An 18,346-nucleotide genomic window follows, 5' to 3' on the forward strand; every position below is an offset into this window, starting at 1 on the left:
TTGCTGCACTTTAAATAGAAATATAATGCATCTCACCATAGCAGGGCAGAGAGTGTCACCAAATGATCTGTGTGTCTGCTCAGTCCAGGTGTCAACTACTGAGCAAAACTTACCACACACACCTAGAAAGCTGCCTTATACTGACTTAGATCATTGGCTCAGTATTGTCTACACTGACTGTCAGCAGCACTCCAGAGTTTCAGGCAGGGTTCTCTCCCAGTCCTGCCTGGAGATGCCAGGAATTGAACCTGGGACCTTTTGCATGCAAAGCAGATGCTCTGCCACCAAGTTATGGACTTTCACCAGTGTAGGAAGAAATAACCTTTCTTAGAGTTATGTATCAGTGTTTTGCAGCATACTGCTCCTGAGCCTGGAGGTTTACTTAGCTGTGGACTATAGCTACCAAAGCTGCATACACAGAGCTACAATTCCCAGCACCCTTGACAGACTACAGTTCTCAGGATTCTTTGAGGGGAAGCCATGTGCTTTCAATGCATGGTGTGTATGCAGCCTGATAGATCTCCCATCCTTGAATTTTTCTAATCCACTTTGAAAGCCTCAAAGGGGGGGGGGTTAACTTTTCCAGATGGGGTTTTCCCATTATAACTTCTAGAGCCCTGGGAAAAGAACTCTGAAACCTGGTGCATTTATGTGCATGCTTGAAAAAGTTTTCTTTTAAGAGACATCCACAACATTTTCCCCAAAAAGACAAATTGCAGACAGTGGTTCGCCGGAGACAGATAAGCCAAAAATAGGATTGGTCGGCGTGTACAAACCAAGCATTTGTCTCCAGCAAAATGTTTCTCTCTGACCACATTAAGTGGTGTGACTGAGCTCCAAAGCGCTGCTGGAATGAATTTCGTTCGTTATTGCTCAATCCGCCCCTTTGCAAGGAGAGACGGTCTTGGCAGCCTCCTCTGCTTCCCAGCAGCAGCAAAACAACGCTTTTCAGGAGGAGAGCACAGATCGGGAGATGCAAGATTCTGCAGACTCACAACCAGCACCCTCAACTCTGACAGGTAGCGGCTCTCTCTGAGCAGATCAGGCAGGGTGTGCATGTGCCTCTTCCATGCCCCTTCCACAACTCCTGCCAAATCGGAGCTGCTTTGTATAATAGGACGTGGGAACGCCCACCTGCGGGAGCGTGTGCTCTGCCACTGATCCTGACTCGTAGCGCACGCCCTCAAGACTGTTTGCAAACTCAGAACCTTGAATGGACCAAAGAGAAGCCGACCCACAAGGACAGCACGAGACAGCCATGCCCATCTTAAGGAAATTCAGAGGGCAAACTTCACGCACTGAGCTATAAAGAATATCGCTGTGTGTTCCCTGCCCCACTCAAGGTGCATGTATGTGCATATACTGAAGATATCGCTATCTATCTGCCTTCTTTCCATTTGGGGCATTCGCTACAAACAGAGCAACTCAGAGCAGAGAACTGAAGCAGGAGCGTTTAAAATGAAGACTGAAAATCAATATACGGGCGCTGTGCCATGCGAAGGCAGGAAGGGGGTGAGTGTCTGGCTGGCAGACGACGCTGTTTCCTTGTCTTTTTCTGTGGGCATGTGGGTCGAGGGGTAAACGAGCAAAATACAGTATAATTTTGCCAATTGCAACACAGAACCTCTTCGTTTTACAATAGGATATCCCAATCTTCATGCGGAATGTTGGAGGGCTGTGGACTCAGACCACAGTCTGTTTGCTGCTGGGTGTTGGAGACAGACAGGCCTGTTTTTAAGGATTTTTTTCAGGGTGTGTGTGGGGGGGGGTGGCAGGGTCACTGCAAGACAGAAAAGGCTGAGGGTTTGGGGGAAGGTCCCTTGGTCACAAAACCTTGGACCGGCCCCATGACATAAAGGTCCAAAAAGTCAGAAGAGTAGGTGGTTGTGCACTGAAAAATATTGGTATTTTATTTTATTTTTAAAAGTGGCAATGGAGTTAGGATGTTGAGAATTTGAGGCACCTGGGTTCCCACCCTACAGACATCCATGCACAATATTGATATGGCAACATTTTGGCATTCTGGCAATCAGCACCCAATGTCTGAGATTCCGTTTTCTGTAGCCTTTTAAGCACTGTGCAGTTTTTCCTCGGTCTGCAACATCCTTTTTTGTTCCAGGCAAAGAGCCTGTGCATGCCCAACAGCACTGCTTGGAAATGAGCAGATAATCTGCACTCCTAATTGCCAAGGGTGCAGACCTGCTGCAGGGATGGCGTGACTTGCAAACAATCCAACCCTGGGCTGGCAGGGTTTTTATTACTGTATGCATGCATCCATGAAGTAGCAAGCAGTTCCACAGGTGTGCTTTGAATCTCTTCAGTGCTGACTGGTGATACATTGTTTGGGTCACAGCCCTCAGAGAATTCATTGTAGGTCCGCGGAGAGGGCAGAGACATCTTGAGCCAACCCTACAGACCCATAAATGTGACCTTGAGATCCGGGAGCCGTCTGTCAATGCCAGAATGCCCAGCCTAAAATATGTGAAGTAGTAGTGAAGCGAGTGCCTCTGAGCATGGACTGAGTTCCTAGTATTTTGTTCTTAAAGGGAGACTTTCCAGAGCCTGATTTTAGGCAGTCACACTTTCTGGCCTGGATGCTTGACCCACCCCAAGCCTGTAGAGGTTGGGTGTGCCAATTCGGTAATGCATTCTGCACATACTCAAGAGTCCTAGCATGAGGAAAGTGTCCCATTCTACCAAGAATAAATGTTGCACTTTTGCATGCCGTGGTATGTAATTTCCCCATGAGAGAATTAGAAATGCCAAGCTAGCTCTGCACGTCACATAAGAAAGAAGTATTTATTCTGCACTAAGGTTGGCATCAGCCCCATACCTTTTCAAAATACCTGGAGGTCTCTTACGTAGAAGATGACAAAGACTTGCAAGGCTGCCTTCACACTGTACATTTAAAGAGCATGGCTTCCTCACAGATTATCCTGGGAACTGTAGCTCACAGCGCCCTTAACAAACTACTGCCCCGACCAGCATTGCCAATGGCCGGGAAGGACGGTGAGTTGCAATTGAAGATAATTGCTCCTTGGACAGTAGACCAGTCACTGGAAGTCACTGAGAGCTAGAAGTTCAAAGGACTTTTAACATCAGCTGAACCAGAATGACTGAAAGACTCCATAATTCAGGAGAGTAAAACTACGTTTGCACCATTCATTTATAATGCTACGGTACCATTTACCTAAACAGTCATGGCTTCCCCCATAGGAACCTGGGGGCTGCAGTTTGTTTCAAGGTGCTGAGAGTTGTTAGGAGGCTCCCTATTCCCCGTTTAAAGTGGTATGATACTGCTTTAAATGTACAGTGTGGATGTGGCCTAGGGCTGTGCATACACTGAATTTTTAAAGCACATGGTTTCCCCTTAAGAATGCTGGGAACGGCAGTTCAACCCTCATGGAACTATAGTTCCCAGCACCCTTAACAAACTACAGATCCCAGGATTGGTTTTTCTTGGGGGGGGGAGGGAATCATGTACTTTAAATGTGTGGTGTGCCTATGTATCTTCTCTCCTGAGAGCAAATCGATCAAAAGGATTTAAGTGGAGGAAGGCTGGTTGCATTTGAAAACTGACAGAAACATCTTTTTGGTGGGAGCCATTCAACAATGGAACCAGTTACTGTACCTAGGAACTGGTGTTGGGTCTCACTTAAGAATATAAGAGGAGCCCTGCAGGATCAGGCCAATAGCCCAAATAGTCCAACATCCTGCTCTCGCCAGTTGCCTTTGGGGAACCCTCAAGCAGGACATGAGCACCTGAGGGCTGTCCCAAGTTGATAGCTATCATTGCCTCCTGTGGGGGGGGGGGGAAGTGCCATAGATTAACTTTGAGCTGCCCATAGAAGCACTTTTGTTTTATGTGTCTTGAATCTCCAACACTCACCTTCACTGGAGCCCCACGAGTTCTAGTGTTATGAGAGAGGGAGAAAAAAACTTTCCCTAAACTGAAAAAATCCCAAATGCTGCAACCATCTAACTGTTGTAGTTAGGGAAGCGATGTGCCAGCAATAAACCTGCCTTTGGGGTGCTTGGGTGGGTGCCAGAATATGTCAAATGGGGCGGCGGGGGTGGGTGGGGGAGGGAGGAGCAGAGAGAGCAGAAAGGTCAACTGTGGTTATTGGGAAGGCCTTGGTCCTCAATGGAAAATATGATCCGCCTTCCTGGAAGACTGGGAACGAAACTCTTTATGCCCTGGCAGTGTTTAAAAAAGCCCCCAGCAGCAACCTTGGCCAGAAACGCCACATTGTTTATAGGCTGGTACCTTGTGATGTGGAAGGATCTTTCGGAACAGGGGTGGAAAGGTCACCCGTCCTTCCAAATTTGTTCAGCCAATTTTTTTTCCAGGGGGTGTGTGTGTGTGTTGTAAACAAAATCTGAGTGTGTTGTTTATCTCCTGTCTGCCAGGCTATATGATAATGCCATATCTGATTGCCTTTCCTGGTAGTCTGGCCATTCCTTTGAGGTGGTAATTACTTAATTCCTGAGACAATGGGAAGGTTCCCTCAACCCCTCCCTCCTTGCAGAGAAACATTTGGTCAGTTTTAGGAGTCAAAATGGTTTCAGGACTGTCCTCTCAGACATGTGTGTAGACCTGGCTTCCTGGTGAACCTGCGAGAGAGAAACCAAAAGGAGGGAAAGCTGGGCGGCTCTGCCGCTTTTACCTGGCCCTTGACCCCCCCCCCCCCCGGCCACTGTCCTTTTGTCCCATCCTGCCCGGTGCCGCAAACCCCGCCCACCTGGGAAGGGAGGGCGGAAATTGCTTGGTACACTTATGAACATTTATTATATATCTAAGAGCTTAAAATTCCTATAACGGGGGAGGGAGTGATGGAAAAACCCAGATCACTTGCATTTCCCTATATTTTCTCCATGTATTTGCATTTTAAATGTTGGTGAGTTTGGATCTGCATGTCACTCTGGGGCTTTTTAAAAATAGGAAGCAATGAATGAATGAAATGAATAATTCTAATATTGGCTCAGAAAAAGGGGGCCGGTCTTGACCTTGCCTCTCTCTCTCCCCCCCCCCCAATATTTCGTCTGCACAACAACCTTGTAAGGTAATGGGGCGGCAGATGCATCTTTTTGGACCCGTACATGAGAAGTTAAGCTGCCATTTCTCATCACAGCAATGTGCTGTTTTGAACAGTTGGTAACAGATGTCAGGGCAACCGTGTTCCTCTAGCTTTTTCCTAACCTAAGCTATACTCGAGCTTTCCTGGTTTCTCAAACAGGATTAAATAGGTTTTTGCAGGGTAAATGATTAATTAATACAGAAGGTTTGCCTTCAACGTAGGACAGAAACTTTCCTGGACCGAGGGCCGCATTCCCTTCTGGGCAACCTTCTGAGGGCCAAATGCCAGTGGTGGGTGTGGCCAGAGACAAAAGTGGGTGGGAGTGGGACAATGAATGGCTTTTTTTTAACCTTTTGCGTACAAGGCTAGTTCCTGCAAACACTCTCCTCCATCCAAGCAGGAGGCATGATCAGAGTTCAAGGACACATTACCAGCTGGGTGGGGTGGAGAGGGGGGGGGGACTTGGGGTGTGAATCAGAGCCAGCAAAGGGGGTTTGGCTTGGAAAACGTTCCAAGGGCCAGATAAGAGAGGTGAGGCAAGCCACATGTGGTTCAACATAAGGTGGAGTCTGTTGCCTGGGTAAGATTTCTCTCATTCTGGCTAAATATCTGCCGCGACTCTGATAGAGACCCTCTCCTCCAGGCAATGTTATTGGACACCTTCCTTCCCTCTGGGTTACAACACTTCAAAAGGAAGGTTCAACAACTGGGGCTATCAGTGGAATTTCTGCGCTCAATGCCCTTACTATCTGCCAAGGCCACAATAAAAACTAGGTTGTGGGACATTGAGCGCCAAGAACTCATAGAGGCAGCAGGCAAAACTTGTTCCCCTCTCTATTTTCATCTTCCGTGGGCACACGAAACAAATTGTAATTATCTTGATTTTCTACTGAACCCCCCAGAAAGAAGGGCTTTTTCGTTGGCCAGGTTCAACGCAAATCCATCGAACCTCCTATGGGGAAGGTTCTCAGGCAGGGTGGAGGGCGAGAGGATTTGTCCATGCGATGACCATCAGGTGGAAAGCCATGTTCATATGGTTTTTCACTGCAAACTTTACGTCGATCTCCGCCAGCAATTCCTGGACCAGCTCTGTATCCCTAGAAGGAGACCAGAGCGGGAAGTCTTGCATTTCCTACTAAAGGGGACTGATCAGGAGCTCACCAAATTGGTAGCTCAATACCTACATTTGCTCTTTTCTCGTCGTAATAGTCTGCAGTCGTCTGAGTTATCAGGAGTCCCAGAGATGTGATCATGGACAGTGGAGTCTTGTCTCTTTTCTCTTCTAATATAGTTTGCCCCACTGCGAAAGTATTATTTCGCTACTGTTTTGTATGTATGTATGTATGTATGTTTGTTTGATGCCAATAAAAGGTTGATGATGATGATGACATGTGGTTCCTTGCTCTTTGCACGTTTGGGATAATGAAGGACACTTCCTGGAATGATTTTAGGAAGCTGGTTGACCCTCCAACCACTCTCTCCTCTTCTTGCCTGCAGAGAATGACTGTCATCCTCAGCTTGGTGACCTTGGTGGCTGCCTTTGGGTCATCTTTCCAGTACGGCTACAACGTCTCTGTGATAAACTCTCCAGAATTGGTAGGTGGAGGCCCCATGCTCGCTCGCACCTTTCCCGCTTTGCATCACCGGAGGCCAGAGATCCCTTTCTCCTCATGCAGATGGGCCAGCACAATAAACTTGCTGATTTAAAGCTGTATTTTACAGTGTTGCAACCCACCCACCCACCCTGTGACCTCAGGACTGGAAAATATTAATAATATAAAGACGTACTTTGTTGATAGAACTTTGAGCACCATCAAACAGAAATGGTGAACATTGACATGGTTTACATCAGGTAAGGGGGAAGAAGCTGTGGCCTCCCAGAGGTTGTTGTACTCCAATACCCATCATCCAGAGTGACCAGTCCTCATGGATGATGGGTGCTGTAGTCCCACAACATCCAGAAAGCCGCAGGTTCCCTTTTCCTGGCTTACTGAGAACAGCATTGTAAATGAGCCTCTGGTGCCTCTCTTCTCCCAGTTCATGAAAGCTTTTTACAACGAAACCTACTATGAAAGGAATGGGGAGTACATGAGCAACGACTTGATGACAGCCCTCTGGTCGATCACGGTGTCTTTCTTCCCACTTGGAGGCTTCTTTGGCTCACTTTTGGTTGGCCCCATGGTGAACAAATGCGGCAGGTAAGAAAAGCGTGATTCTGGCTCACATTGCTGGATGTGGTGTGATGCAGAGGGGGTGCAAAGCAAGGGCAGCCAGGATAGGGCCTTCTAGATGTTGTTGCCCTAAAGGGTTTACAACGTCCCATGGCTCCTGGGAGCACCAGCCAGAAAGGAGTCTCTCTCCTGCTCCTGTGTCTCTGCATGAGTGCCTGCTCTGACTTTTTATTATGACTGATTGAAACAGGTATGGGGAGCTGGTGGCTGCACCAGATTATTGTTGTCGGACTCTGCTGTAAAAGTTCCAAATATTGGTATAGGAACTCAAGAGTGGCTTGAGAGAGCCATGCGGTTGAGCTGGAGCAACCAGCTCAAACCTCTTCCCGAGCTGAGCTTCTCAGGTAGACTGGGGAAGAACAAAGACTTCCTTACCTATTTCCTCCCAAGGTGAGGGGAAGTGACCTAGGCTAAGCCTGGCAGGACAGTTTACTCTACTATGGCATTAGCCATTAACTTAAGCATGTTGGTTATATGAGATTGGTTATCCCACACCTCCCTCCCTCCCTTCCCAGAAAGGGCACCTTACTGATCAACAATGTCTTCTCCATCATCCCTGCAATTCTCATGGGAGCCTCCAAGGTGGCAAAGACTTTCGAAGTGATCATCGTCTGCCGTATCATCATTGGCATCTGTGCAGGTGAGCACAGCAGAGCACCTGAGCACCTGTCTTAAATTACCATCTTAAGAAGGCCTCCCTTTCTGGGACCTCTATCCAGACCATTCCTCTAGGGTGGGTTCAGGTACGCTGCACCCTTTTGTTGCCGTTCCCAGATTCATCTGCATTTGTCTTGCTGTCTTTTCAACCAGGCTTGTCTTCCAACGTTGTCCCCATGTACCTTGGAGAGCTGTCTCCCAAAAACCTAAGGGGGGCCGTGGGGGTGGTCCCGCAGCTCTTTATCACCATCGGGATCCTCACTGCTCAGATTCTGGGCATGCGGATGATCCTCGGAAGCACAGAAGGTAAATGAGGAATGCGTCAAATTTCCTGCTCCAATAGTATTTTATTTATCTGTTGAGAGAGGCTTAAAAAAAAAAAAACCTGTTCTTCAGCCAAAGAGGCTCCCAGAACTGCTTGCATTAAAAAAACAAAGAACAAGACAAGTTACCTAGTTCCCAGAATTGCAATCTAAAAGACATGACACAAGAGGGGAAAGGGATGGGGAGGGAGGAGGAAATGTAGAATGAAAATAGTTGTCAGTGTAGACAATACTGACCTCAATGGAGCTATGACCTGACTCAGTATAAGGGAGCTCCCTGTGTCTAACAGGCTGCTATTTTTATCTTGTGAACTACCCTGAGAACCTATGATGAAGGGTGGTATAGAAGTCTAATAAATAAATGGAAATAAAAATAAATATGGAGCACTCCTCTTCATCCCCCACCTACCCACCTCACTACAACCTGTGCTGTAGAACTGCTGAACCAACTGGTCACAAACCAATGTTTAAAATAGATGACTGACTTGCACAGCATGTAGTTAAACTGTGGAATTGGCTCCCGCAGGACGCAACAGTGACTACCAATTTGGATGGCTTTAAGAGGGGATTAGACAAATACCAAGAGGTCAGGTTCTGAATTCCAGTTGCTGGGAATCACAAGAGGAGACGAGAGGGTTGTTGCACTCAGGTCCTGTTTGCGGGCTTCCCATAATGGGCATCTGGTTTGGCCGCTGTGAGAACAGGATGATGCAGGTGGCGCTGTGGTCTAAACCACTGAGCCTCTTGGGCTTGCCAATCAGAAAGTCGGCGGTTCAAATCCACGCGACGGGGTGAGCTCCTGTTGCTCTATCCCAGCTCCTGCCAACCTAGCAGTACAAAAGCACACCAGTGCAAGTAGATAAATAGGTACCTCTGTGGCAGGAAGGTAAACAGCGTTTCCGTGCGCTCTGGTTTCTGTCACAGTGTTATGTTGCACCAGAAGCGGTTTAGTCATGCTGGCCATCTGTCTGTGGACAAATGCCGACTCCCTCGGCCTGAAAGCGAGATGAGCGCTGCAATCTCATAGTCACCTTTGACTGAACTTAACTGTCCAGGGGTCCTTTTTTTTTTTTAACCTTTGGCCTGATCCAGCAAGCTCTTCTCATGTGTCTTACCCTATTGCAGGCATAGCAACATTTCTCTTCTTTCTCATGTTGCAGGCTGGCCAATTCTGTTGGGTCTAACTGGGATCCCTGCAGTGCTGCAGCTTTTCCTGCTTCCTTTTTTCCCTGAAAGTCCCAGGTACCTGCTGATCCAGAAGGGAGATGAAGCGAGTGCCAAAGCAGGTAAAACACCTACAATCTCAAAGGGCCACTGAAGGTAATGGGGCCCTTTATATATCCAGCAGTCCTTTGTCAACAACAATTTGCTGCTGTTTTTTGTGTTGAATATATGCTATATGGTAATTTATGGACCTAACAGGTATCTAAAGCCATTTGCACATGTTACCCTGCAACCAGTCCATGAAGAATGTAGGCACCCTATATATAGAAATGAGCAAACCAGTGATATTTTAGGGAGCAGGCAGGGCCCGTTACTTACATCATAGGAGCCTACACAACACAAAACACTGTTGCTGTATGTAGGTTTTATTTTATTTGTTTTTTTATCTTATATTTTGGAAATGTACATCCAGTGTTTTTTTCTTTACATTTTTTTTGCGGGGCCCCAAGAGAGTGTTTAGCTTATACGTAAATCTGGCACTGGGAGGGAGGCTGGGTGGAGAAGAGGGGTGTGAAACTGCATCTAACAGGTGTGTATTTTACTACCTGCGAACTGCTATGGAGGCATACAAACAACTCCTTGCTCGGTATCCTGTCTCCGAGAGTGGTAGGATATCTGTAAAAAGTCCAAACTCATAACTTAGGGGGCAGCTTCTTGCTGGTCAAACCAAAGCTATCTCTTGTGGCCTGAGCTCAGGTGTGACACAGCATCTGAATACCTGTGCGCCCTCCCAATGATGCTGAACTCCATCTCCTGTCGATGCCGGCAGGGGCTGATGGGAGTTGTAGTCCAAAACTTCAGCAGGCATCCCCCCCCCCCCGAGAAGTGGGATTGCCTGGAGGGTGCTGGAGGTGTAACTAACTAAAAGTATTTGAATCTCTGTATCAAGTCCATCTATTTTTGTCAAATTAATTGAACTAGCTTTAATTGGATTGTGAATAAATGTGCGATTAATCATTACCAGGGGTGCCAACTTGAATAAAATATTGGAGAGGGGGGCAGGTAAGCCCTGCCCCACATAATCAATCACAAGATGTGGTTCACACACATCAATTGAATGTTGATGCCCATCAACTTTGGGGGTGCCCGACTCCCTCAAATATTTTATTGATCGTTACTGTTTTATTGATCATTACTTGTCTTCGTTAGTGGGTTGTGCAGACCGCTATTCTGAATAATGCTTTTTTATAGAGTAGCCGGGCAGGATGGCACCGAGGACCCATAGAAGTTTAGGAACCGCTGTTGTTAATGAATGAAAAACCCTGTGAGTGGCCTGGGCTGCAGGCATAGCACCTCCAGTCTTTTCTGCCAGGTTCCTGCCGCCTTGGTGACCTTCCTTCCTTCTTCCCATCCAGCCCTGAAGAAGCTGAGGGGCTGGGATGACGTAGAGGAGGAGATGGAGGAGATGCGCCAGGAGGACGAGGCGGAGAAAGCAGAGGGGCGCATGTCCGTGCTGACCCTCTTCACCTACCGAGGCCTCCGCTGGCAGCTCATCTCCATCATCGTGATGATGGCAGGGCAGCAGCTCTCCGGGATTAACGCCGTAAGTAAACCAGCATCCCAAGTAACAATTCAGAGGGTTGTTGTTGTTTTTTTCTCCATGTGCACTTGAACATAAGTTGGGTGTGATTTGCCTCACTAGAAGGGGATCTAAGAGCAACTTCGCCGGGTCTCCTGACTCTGGCCTATGCATCACGGTTCTTCCTTTGCAGAGGTACCTTTCCAGAACAGACCAAAGAGGCCTATCTAGCCCAGCATCCGGATTCCCATCATGCCTAACGATGGATGCTTAAGAACATAAGGAGCTTGTTGGATCAGGCACAGCCTGCTTGCGGGCTTCTCATAGGGGCATCCGGTTGGCCCCAGGGTGTTGGACCAGATGCTCCTTTGGTTTGATCCAGGAGGGCTCTTCCTATGTTCTTACTCACAATTCAGACAAATTTACAGAGGTTAAGGCTAGCAGAGATGCCTCTGAATAGCAGTTGCTGAAAACTGGAGGAGAGGAGAGAGCTCTTCTTCTGCTCAAGTCCTGCTTGCGGGTTTTCCACAGCCATGTGTTCAGCTACGGTGAGAACAGGATGCTGGACTGTTCCTGCACTGCAGGGGGGCTGGGCTGGATGACCCTTGGGGGTCCCCTTCTGACTCTTACCATTCTGTGATTCTATTGGGCCGATCCATCTCGACACTCTTCTTACATTCAACACTTTCCTGCTTGTGGGCATGACTGAATTTCGGTTGCTTGTTTTGTCTTTCATCCAACCCCAGGTCTACTACTACGCTGACAGTATCTATAGGGGCTCAGGTGTGGAGGAAAACGATGTGCAGTTTGTGACCGTGGGGACAGGAGCCGTCAACGTCGTGATGACGTTGTTAGCGGTACGGCTTACCATGTTGATATTATTATTATTATTATTAAGCACCAGAGCTGGGTTAGGTGCTCGACCTGTGTGGGGTGGGGAAGCTGCCTATTATTATTATTATTATTATTTAACAAAGTTTATATTGATGGTAACAACCTGGAAGCAAGAACTATTAACATTATCAAGAAGGAGGTTTCAAGGTGGCAGCCGACAAACAGCTTCTTCAAACTGCTCCTCTGATAAGCTTTTAATTTAACCTTATTAATTAATTAATTAATTAGTTCGTTCGTTCGTTTATGCATGCTTTTAACATTTTAATACTCTCCTTTTATCTAAGCAAAATAGTAAATATTCCTTGTAGTGGAGATTAAGCTGCTCTTGTTATATTCATGCTACTAAAACGATCACTTAAAGAACAGGTTGAAAAACAAGTAGTGAAAACTTGTTTATTAGCACCTCACATTGGACCTCCCTGGCTATTGATAATTATGCATGTGCCTTCACTGGACTCTTTTTTTCGTGCCTGTTAAAACATTTTTGTTTCATCAAGCTTACCCAGATATCTAGAACGCTGGTGTGCTTTTTAGTTTTTTGCTGGTTTTGATTTTTTTTAACGTTTTAAATTGTTGTTTTCATCGTTCTTACCAATAATTTTATTGTTTTATTCTGCTTTGAGGATTTCTGCAGCCAAGCGGTATACAAAATTGTTATGAAATAAATCATTTCATTTCAAACTCACTTTTAGGAATAAATAAATAAAAATAAACCCATTTAAAGCAGTCAAATATGTACATATGAACTAATAGTGTTCACTGCTAGCAGCAGTTAAGAGGATCAATGCTCCCTATAGCTGCATAAAATAGTTTGTAAAATAGCAGAGTGTGAAAACTGCAGAGATCCAACACGAAAAGCCCCGTTGGACTCAAAAAATAAGAATGTAGGGAGCTTGTCTTGAATCTCCTGGTGTAAGAATTCCATAGCTGTGGTGCCACCACTGAAAGGTCCCTTGCACACAAATTTACAGGCTGCTCTCTTCCTCCCTATCTTCTAGGTCTTTATCGTCGAGTCCCTGGGGCGGAGAATTCTGCTTCTGGCCGGTTTTGGGATCTGCTGTGTCTCCTGTGCTGTGCTAACGGTGGCTCTGAATCTCAAGGTGCGTTTAGTTAGCATCTTTGCCTGGGCAGGGGCGAGGGGCAGCTGTCCTCACCAAGGCTTTCTGCATCTAAAACATGCAAGTACCAACCACCGTAAAGCATAATAACAGTCCTCTCCTCCACCCTTTCACAGGCCATAGAATTATTACTTAATAGCCATAGGCCCGGTTAAAGAGGAATGTTTTTGCCTGGCACCTAAAGACATGCAATGATGGCACCAGGCGAGCTTCTCTGAGGAGAGCATTCCAACGTTGGGAGCCACCACAGAAAAGGCCCGTTCTCTTGTTGCCAGCCTCCGAACCTCTATGGGATGGGGGACATAGAGAAGGGCCTCAGATGACAAACAAAGGATCCGGGTCAGTTTGAATGCAGAGAGGCAAGCCTTAAGATATTGAGGTCCTGTGTATTATTATTTAGAGCACTGGGGACAAGAGTTAGCTCTGCTTGTTATTGCTTCTGGGTCAGCCAGTAGTTGAGCTCTGGCTCCCCCTACTGTCAGGCTCCCTGCCTTCCGCCCAACAGGCAGCAACCTTTCCCTGGTGTTCGATTGCCCTTCTTGTTTCACTGTTGACGCCTCAACAGGGAAACTGAGAAATGGCTCTAAACCGCAACCCAATTCCTCAACAGCACATCAACGGGATGCCCTATTTGAGTATAGCCTGCGTTATCGCCTATGTCATCGGACATGCTATCGGAGCCAGTAAGTATGTCGTTGCCTGCTTGGTCTCCTCTTTGCTCAGAGAAATGAATTGTCTTCCTTACATCTCTATAGTGTCATAGCTGGTATGAATCATTATCTTTAATAATAATTTCCCTTGCTCATTCAATCCTTTGCACCTCAGGCTGGGGAAAACTCCTGTCTGGAAACCCCAGGAGTTCCTGCCAGACAGTGTAGATAACACTGAGCTAAATGCACCAATGGTCAAGGCAGCTTCTTATGTCCCTGTATCTTAAGGGAAGGGCTGTAGCTTAGTGGTAGAGCATCTGCTTTGCATGCAGAAGGTCCCAGGTTCAATCCCCGGCAGAGTCGTCATCAGCATCTCCAGGCAGGGCTGGGTGAGACCTCTGCCCGAAGCCCCAGAGACCCAGTGGACCAATGGTCCGATTCAGTAAAAGGCAGCTTCCCGTGTTCCTGTTTATTGTGAAATTGCTCTAAAGTGCTTCATTGGAAGCAATTCACGAATGTAAAACAATATCATAATGCCATTGTGCAGATCTATGGCGCAACCTCGCCCCAAAAAGGATATTGTAGAGTTGAAAAGGGTTCAGAAAAGGGCCCCCAAAACAATTAAGGGAATTGGAATTTTGGACGATTCAAGTCCTTCTTCACATTGTTAAACTATGGAGCTCCCTTCCAAAGGAGGCAGTGATGGCCGCCAACTTGGATGGATGGCTTTGAGACAAATTCATGGAGGAGAGAGCTATTCATGGCTGCTAGCCATGATGGCTATGCTCTGCCTCCACAGTTGGAGGCAGTCAAGTTGCTGGAGACCATGGGAGCGGAGAGGGCTATTGTGTTTGAATCCTGCTGGCAGGTTTCCTACAGGTATCTGGTTGGCCGCTGTGAGAACAGGATGCTTTTTTCCACCTGGGCCACTGGCTTGATCCAGCAGGCCTTTCTTATGTCCTTACACATGATAATAAATAATTACCCCTTTCTCCCTTCTCCCAGGCCCGATTCCGAGTGTGATGATAATTGAGATGTTCCTCCAGTCGTCTCGCCCAGCGGCATTCATGGTTGGAGGCTCTGTTCACTGGCTTTCAAACTTCACAGTGGGTCTGGTCTTCCAATACATGGATGTAAGGAAATTGTGGATTCGTAACATTTCTGCTTAAGGCTTAAGCATTACTCTGATTTAGCTAGCCCCGAGGCCTCCACTTTTGTTAGGATCAGATTGGGACCCTCCTGGCTCCTTCTTGTCACCAGATCCCTGATGACTTGGAAGCTGTAATACCACCCTTTGGCCATCTAGTGTGGTTGCGCTGCATTGCAGGCCAACTCTTTTCTATGCAAATTGCCCTGTGGTTGCCGCTCTAGGCACCAGAGACATGCTGCCCAAATTCCCTACTCCAAGTCCCTAAAGGCTTCCTGTCGGATAGCTCATGGCGAATGCTACCCTTTGACAAAGGTAGACATTTGCTAAGGCCCACCCTAGTGGGGACTTTAGCAGAATCAAATGGTACAGTTTTTCTGCTTTGGGTTACAAGAGGGGAAGGGAATATTTTGCAGCTTGGGGGCCATGTTCCTTTCTGTGCAACCTTCCAGGGGCCACATGCCTCTGCGGGGAGGGGTTACACGACAGAGATTTGCTTCTCTTCATAGAGGGTTGTCAACTCAATGTAGACCCATTGAAATGAATAGACCCAAGTTTGTTGCGTCCATTAATCTGAATAGGTCTACTCTGAGCAAGACAAGCACTGTATACAGCTCAAAGTGGTGCTAAATCGAGCCAACATCCCAATGCATTTTGAACCTGGTGATGGTTCTTTTGGAGGAAAGAGGATGAAAAACACAATCAGTTTCCAGTAACTCATCATTCTCATCTCTCTCTCACCCTCTCCTGCTCTCACTTATTTTTCCTCTATATAGCAAGGGCTCGGGGCCTATTCCTTCCTCATTTTCTGTGGCATCTGCTTGGCCACCGTCATTTACATCTTCCTGGTAGTCCCCGAAACCAAGAACAAAACCTTCATGGAAATCAACCAGATCATGGCGAAGAGGAACGGCACCGAAGAGGAGGCAGACAAAGAGGAGCTGAAGGATTTCGCCGCCATCTCACAGCCTTACAGCAAGAAAGCCGAGGCACAGAGGAACAGCGCCCTTTAAGACCCCTCTGGTCCCTCGCCCAGGAGTGGCTGAAGCCCAACTCTCCTCCAGCTGTCTTGGTGGCACATGCCATCCTTCGAATTTCCTCCTCCTCCCCGCATTGTCGTGGGCCAGGTGTAAATAACCCCATGTAAATAACTCCCACCAGCACCCCCCCCCCAAAAAAAGATATTGTCCTTTCTCTAGCATCAAAGACTTTGCCATTTCCGGATGCCTTGCCTATAATTTTTTAAAAGGCGTTCACCTGTTCAAGACACAGATGGGAAACCTCTTTCCAATTCGGAAGCGTTTCCAAAGACTGTAATGGAGTTTGTAGGATGTTGGCAAAGTGATCTGCAGGCAGGTGTGTGTTTGGTTGTTAGGCACTGGGCTGCTGTGAATCGGTCTGTATGGCTGGACCCAAGATCCTCTTAGAAATGTAGTATTTCCTCACTGCGTTTCTTCTGCCTTCACATCCCACAAACTGGAGCACAGACCTGGGGATGTACTCTGAGGTAACTCAAGATAATCTGATTTTAAACACCTAGCAGGCTCCTCTTTGCAAAAGGCAGAGGACGTGCCAAAATCCAGCGCCTTGTAACAGATATGAACAATATTCAAGTGAGGACGGCAAGCGTAGGCTGCATGGGGAAAAACTCACAGAGCTGGAAGGTGCCTCAAGCATTTGACTGTGTTTAACAATTTTCCATGTTATGTGGAAATCGGGGCCTTAACACTGGGACTTTGGCTGAGGCTTTTGACACCCCCCTATCACAGCAATGGGGGACCTGATTATGCCCCCCAGCCCCTCCGCCATTGACCCACAAGACCATTTCAGCCAAGCCGCACCCACAGGCTATCTTATTAGAGGGTTCCTAGTAGACCCATCAAAGAGAATGAACATGACTACCTTAGATTCATGCATTCCAGTGGGTCTGCACTGAGCATAATTCAGTTGGATACAATCCTGAGATCTTGTAGGACGTCAGCTGCAGGCAGGTAAAGACCTGACCCAGCCAGAAAAGGCTTCGCCAACCCACCCCCACCCCCCAATCAGCCCTTTTGTTGTTGTTCAGTCGTTCAGTCGTGTCCGACTCTTTGTGACCCCATGGACCAGAGCACGCCAGGCACGCCTATCCTTCACTGCCTCCCGCAGTTTGGCCAAACTCATGTTAGCAGCTTCAAGAACACTGTCCAACCATCTCATCCTCTGTCGTCCCCTTCTCCTTGTGCCCTCCATCTTTCCCAACATCAGGGTCTTTTCTAGGGATTCTTCTCTTCTCATGAGGTGGCCAAAGTACTGGAGCCTCAACTTCAGGATCTGTCCTTCTAGTGAGTACTCAGGGCTGATTTCTTTGAGAATGGATAGGTTTGATCTTCTTGCAGTCCACGGGACTCTCAAGAGTCTCCTCCAGCACCATAATTCAAAAGCATCAATTCTACGGCGATCAGCCTTCTTTATGGTCCAGCTCTCACTTCCGTACATTACTACTGGGAAAACCATAGCTTTAACTATACGGACTTTTGTCGGCAAGGTGATGTCTTTGCTTTTTAAGATGCTGTCTAGGTTTGTCATTGCTTTTCTCCCAAGAAGCAGGCGTCTTCTGATTTCGTGACTGCTGTCACCATCTGCAGTGATCATGGAACCCAAGAAAGTGAAATCTCTCACTGCCTCCATTTCTTCCCCTTCTATTTGCCAGGAGCCCTAGTGCAACACAATCAGCCCTAGTGCAACACAAACCCAGAGGCCTTTCATCATATCTGCTGCAGCCCTTATTTTAACTCTGCATAGGGGGGGCATGTGACAGAGTCCCTGTTTCATTGCAGGAAGCCCTGCCAATGGAAAGACGTGAAACTCTATATCTGTCCAATGCCTGCACTGGCATTTCTAGCCTTAAAAAGCCCCCACGCCCAACTTGATGGGGTTCCTAACGAGGTCTCAAATGACACAGTGGACCCAGAATAATTCTGAATTCCTTGCTGGAGAGTGTGTGTGTGTTTGCAGGGGGATCAAGATGTTTTGGCACCTATCTCTGCTCGTTAAGGAAGTGAAAGGAGTCTGTTACAACACAGTTCTTAACCTCAGCTCTTCCCCTGCTGCATTGGTATCAACTTCCAGGCTATAATGGTTATAACTAAAACACTAATCATTTTGATTTTCATTAAAGCACTAATGGAGTTCTAATTTTGATTCAGCCTTAGCTTAACAGGCAAATAAGTCTAGAAGGCAGTATCCGTTGAATGCCTTCCATCTGACCGGCTTCAGATTTTGCTGTCTGCTTTTCCTGAAAGTGGACATTTTTTCTTACCACTTAGAAACAATCATAAAAACTTGCGATTTAATTTTAAGCACAGTGCCTTACACTTGCCGTGTGCTTTAAAAAGTGGTGAACGGGTGTCCATGCTTGTGGATGAAGTGAAGAATATAATGCACATTTGAATTTTTAAATTACTGTTATTTTAGTATTGAACTGGAGTTATTTTAGAGGGGAAAGCAGGTTTTTAGGATTAAG

General features: G+C 47.0%; 1 protein-coding gene and 1 non-coding gene across 2 annotated transcripts; both read left to right on the forward strand.

The window, feature by feature from the left end:
* The first annotated feature begins 1,356 nt into the window (after nt 1-1,356).
* LOC117050588 (solute carrier family 2, facilitated glucose transporter member 5-like) lies at nt 1,357-16,868 on the forward strand. Its single transcript, XM_033156254.1, has 12 exons — nt 1,357-1,512; nt 6,576-6,674; nt 7,116-7,276; nt 7,825-7,949; nt 8,120-8,272; nt 9,450-9,575; nt 10,869-11,056; nt 11,779-11,889; nt 12,925-13,026; nt 13,655-13,727; nt 14,700-14,827; nt 15,618-16,868. The coding sequence occupies exons 1-12, from the start codon at nt 1,459-1,461 to the stop codon at nt 15,852-15,854; spliced, it is 1,557 nt and encodes a 518-aa protein (XP_033012145.1). The 5' UTR covers nt 1,357-1,458; the 3' UTR covers nt 15,855-16,868.
* On the forward strand, nt 13,988-14,057 carry TRNAA-UGC. Its single transcript has one exon. It is a non-coding gene; the product is annotated as a tRNA-Ala (tRNA).
* Nucleotides 16,869-18,346: the final 1,478 nt, after the last annotated feature.

Source organism: Lacerta agilis, chromosome 8, assembly GCF_009819535.1.
Source record: "Lacerta agilis isolate rLacAgi1 chromosome 8, rLacAgi1.pri, whole genome shotgun sequence".
Taxonomy (NCBI): Eukaryota; Metazoa; Chordata; class Lepidosauria; order Squamata; family Lacertidae; genus Lacerta; species Lacerta agilis.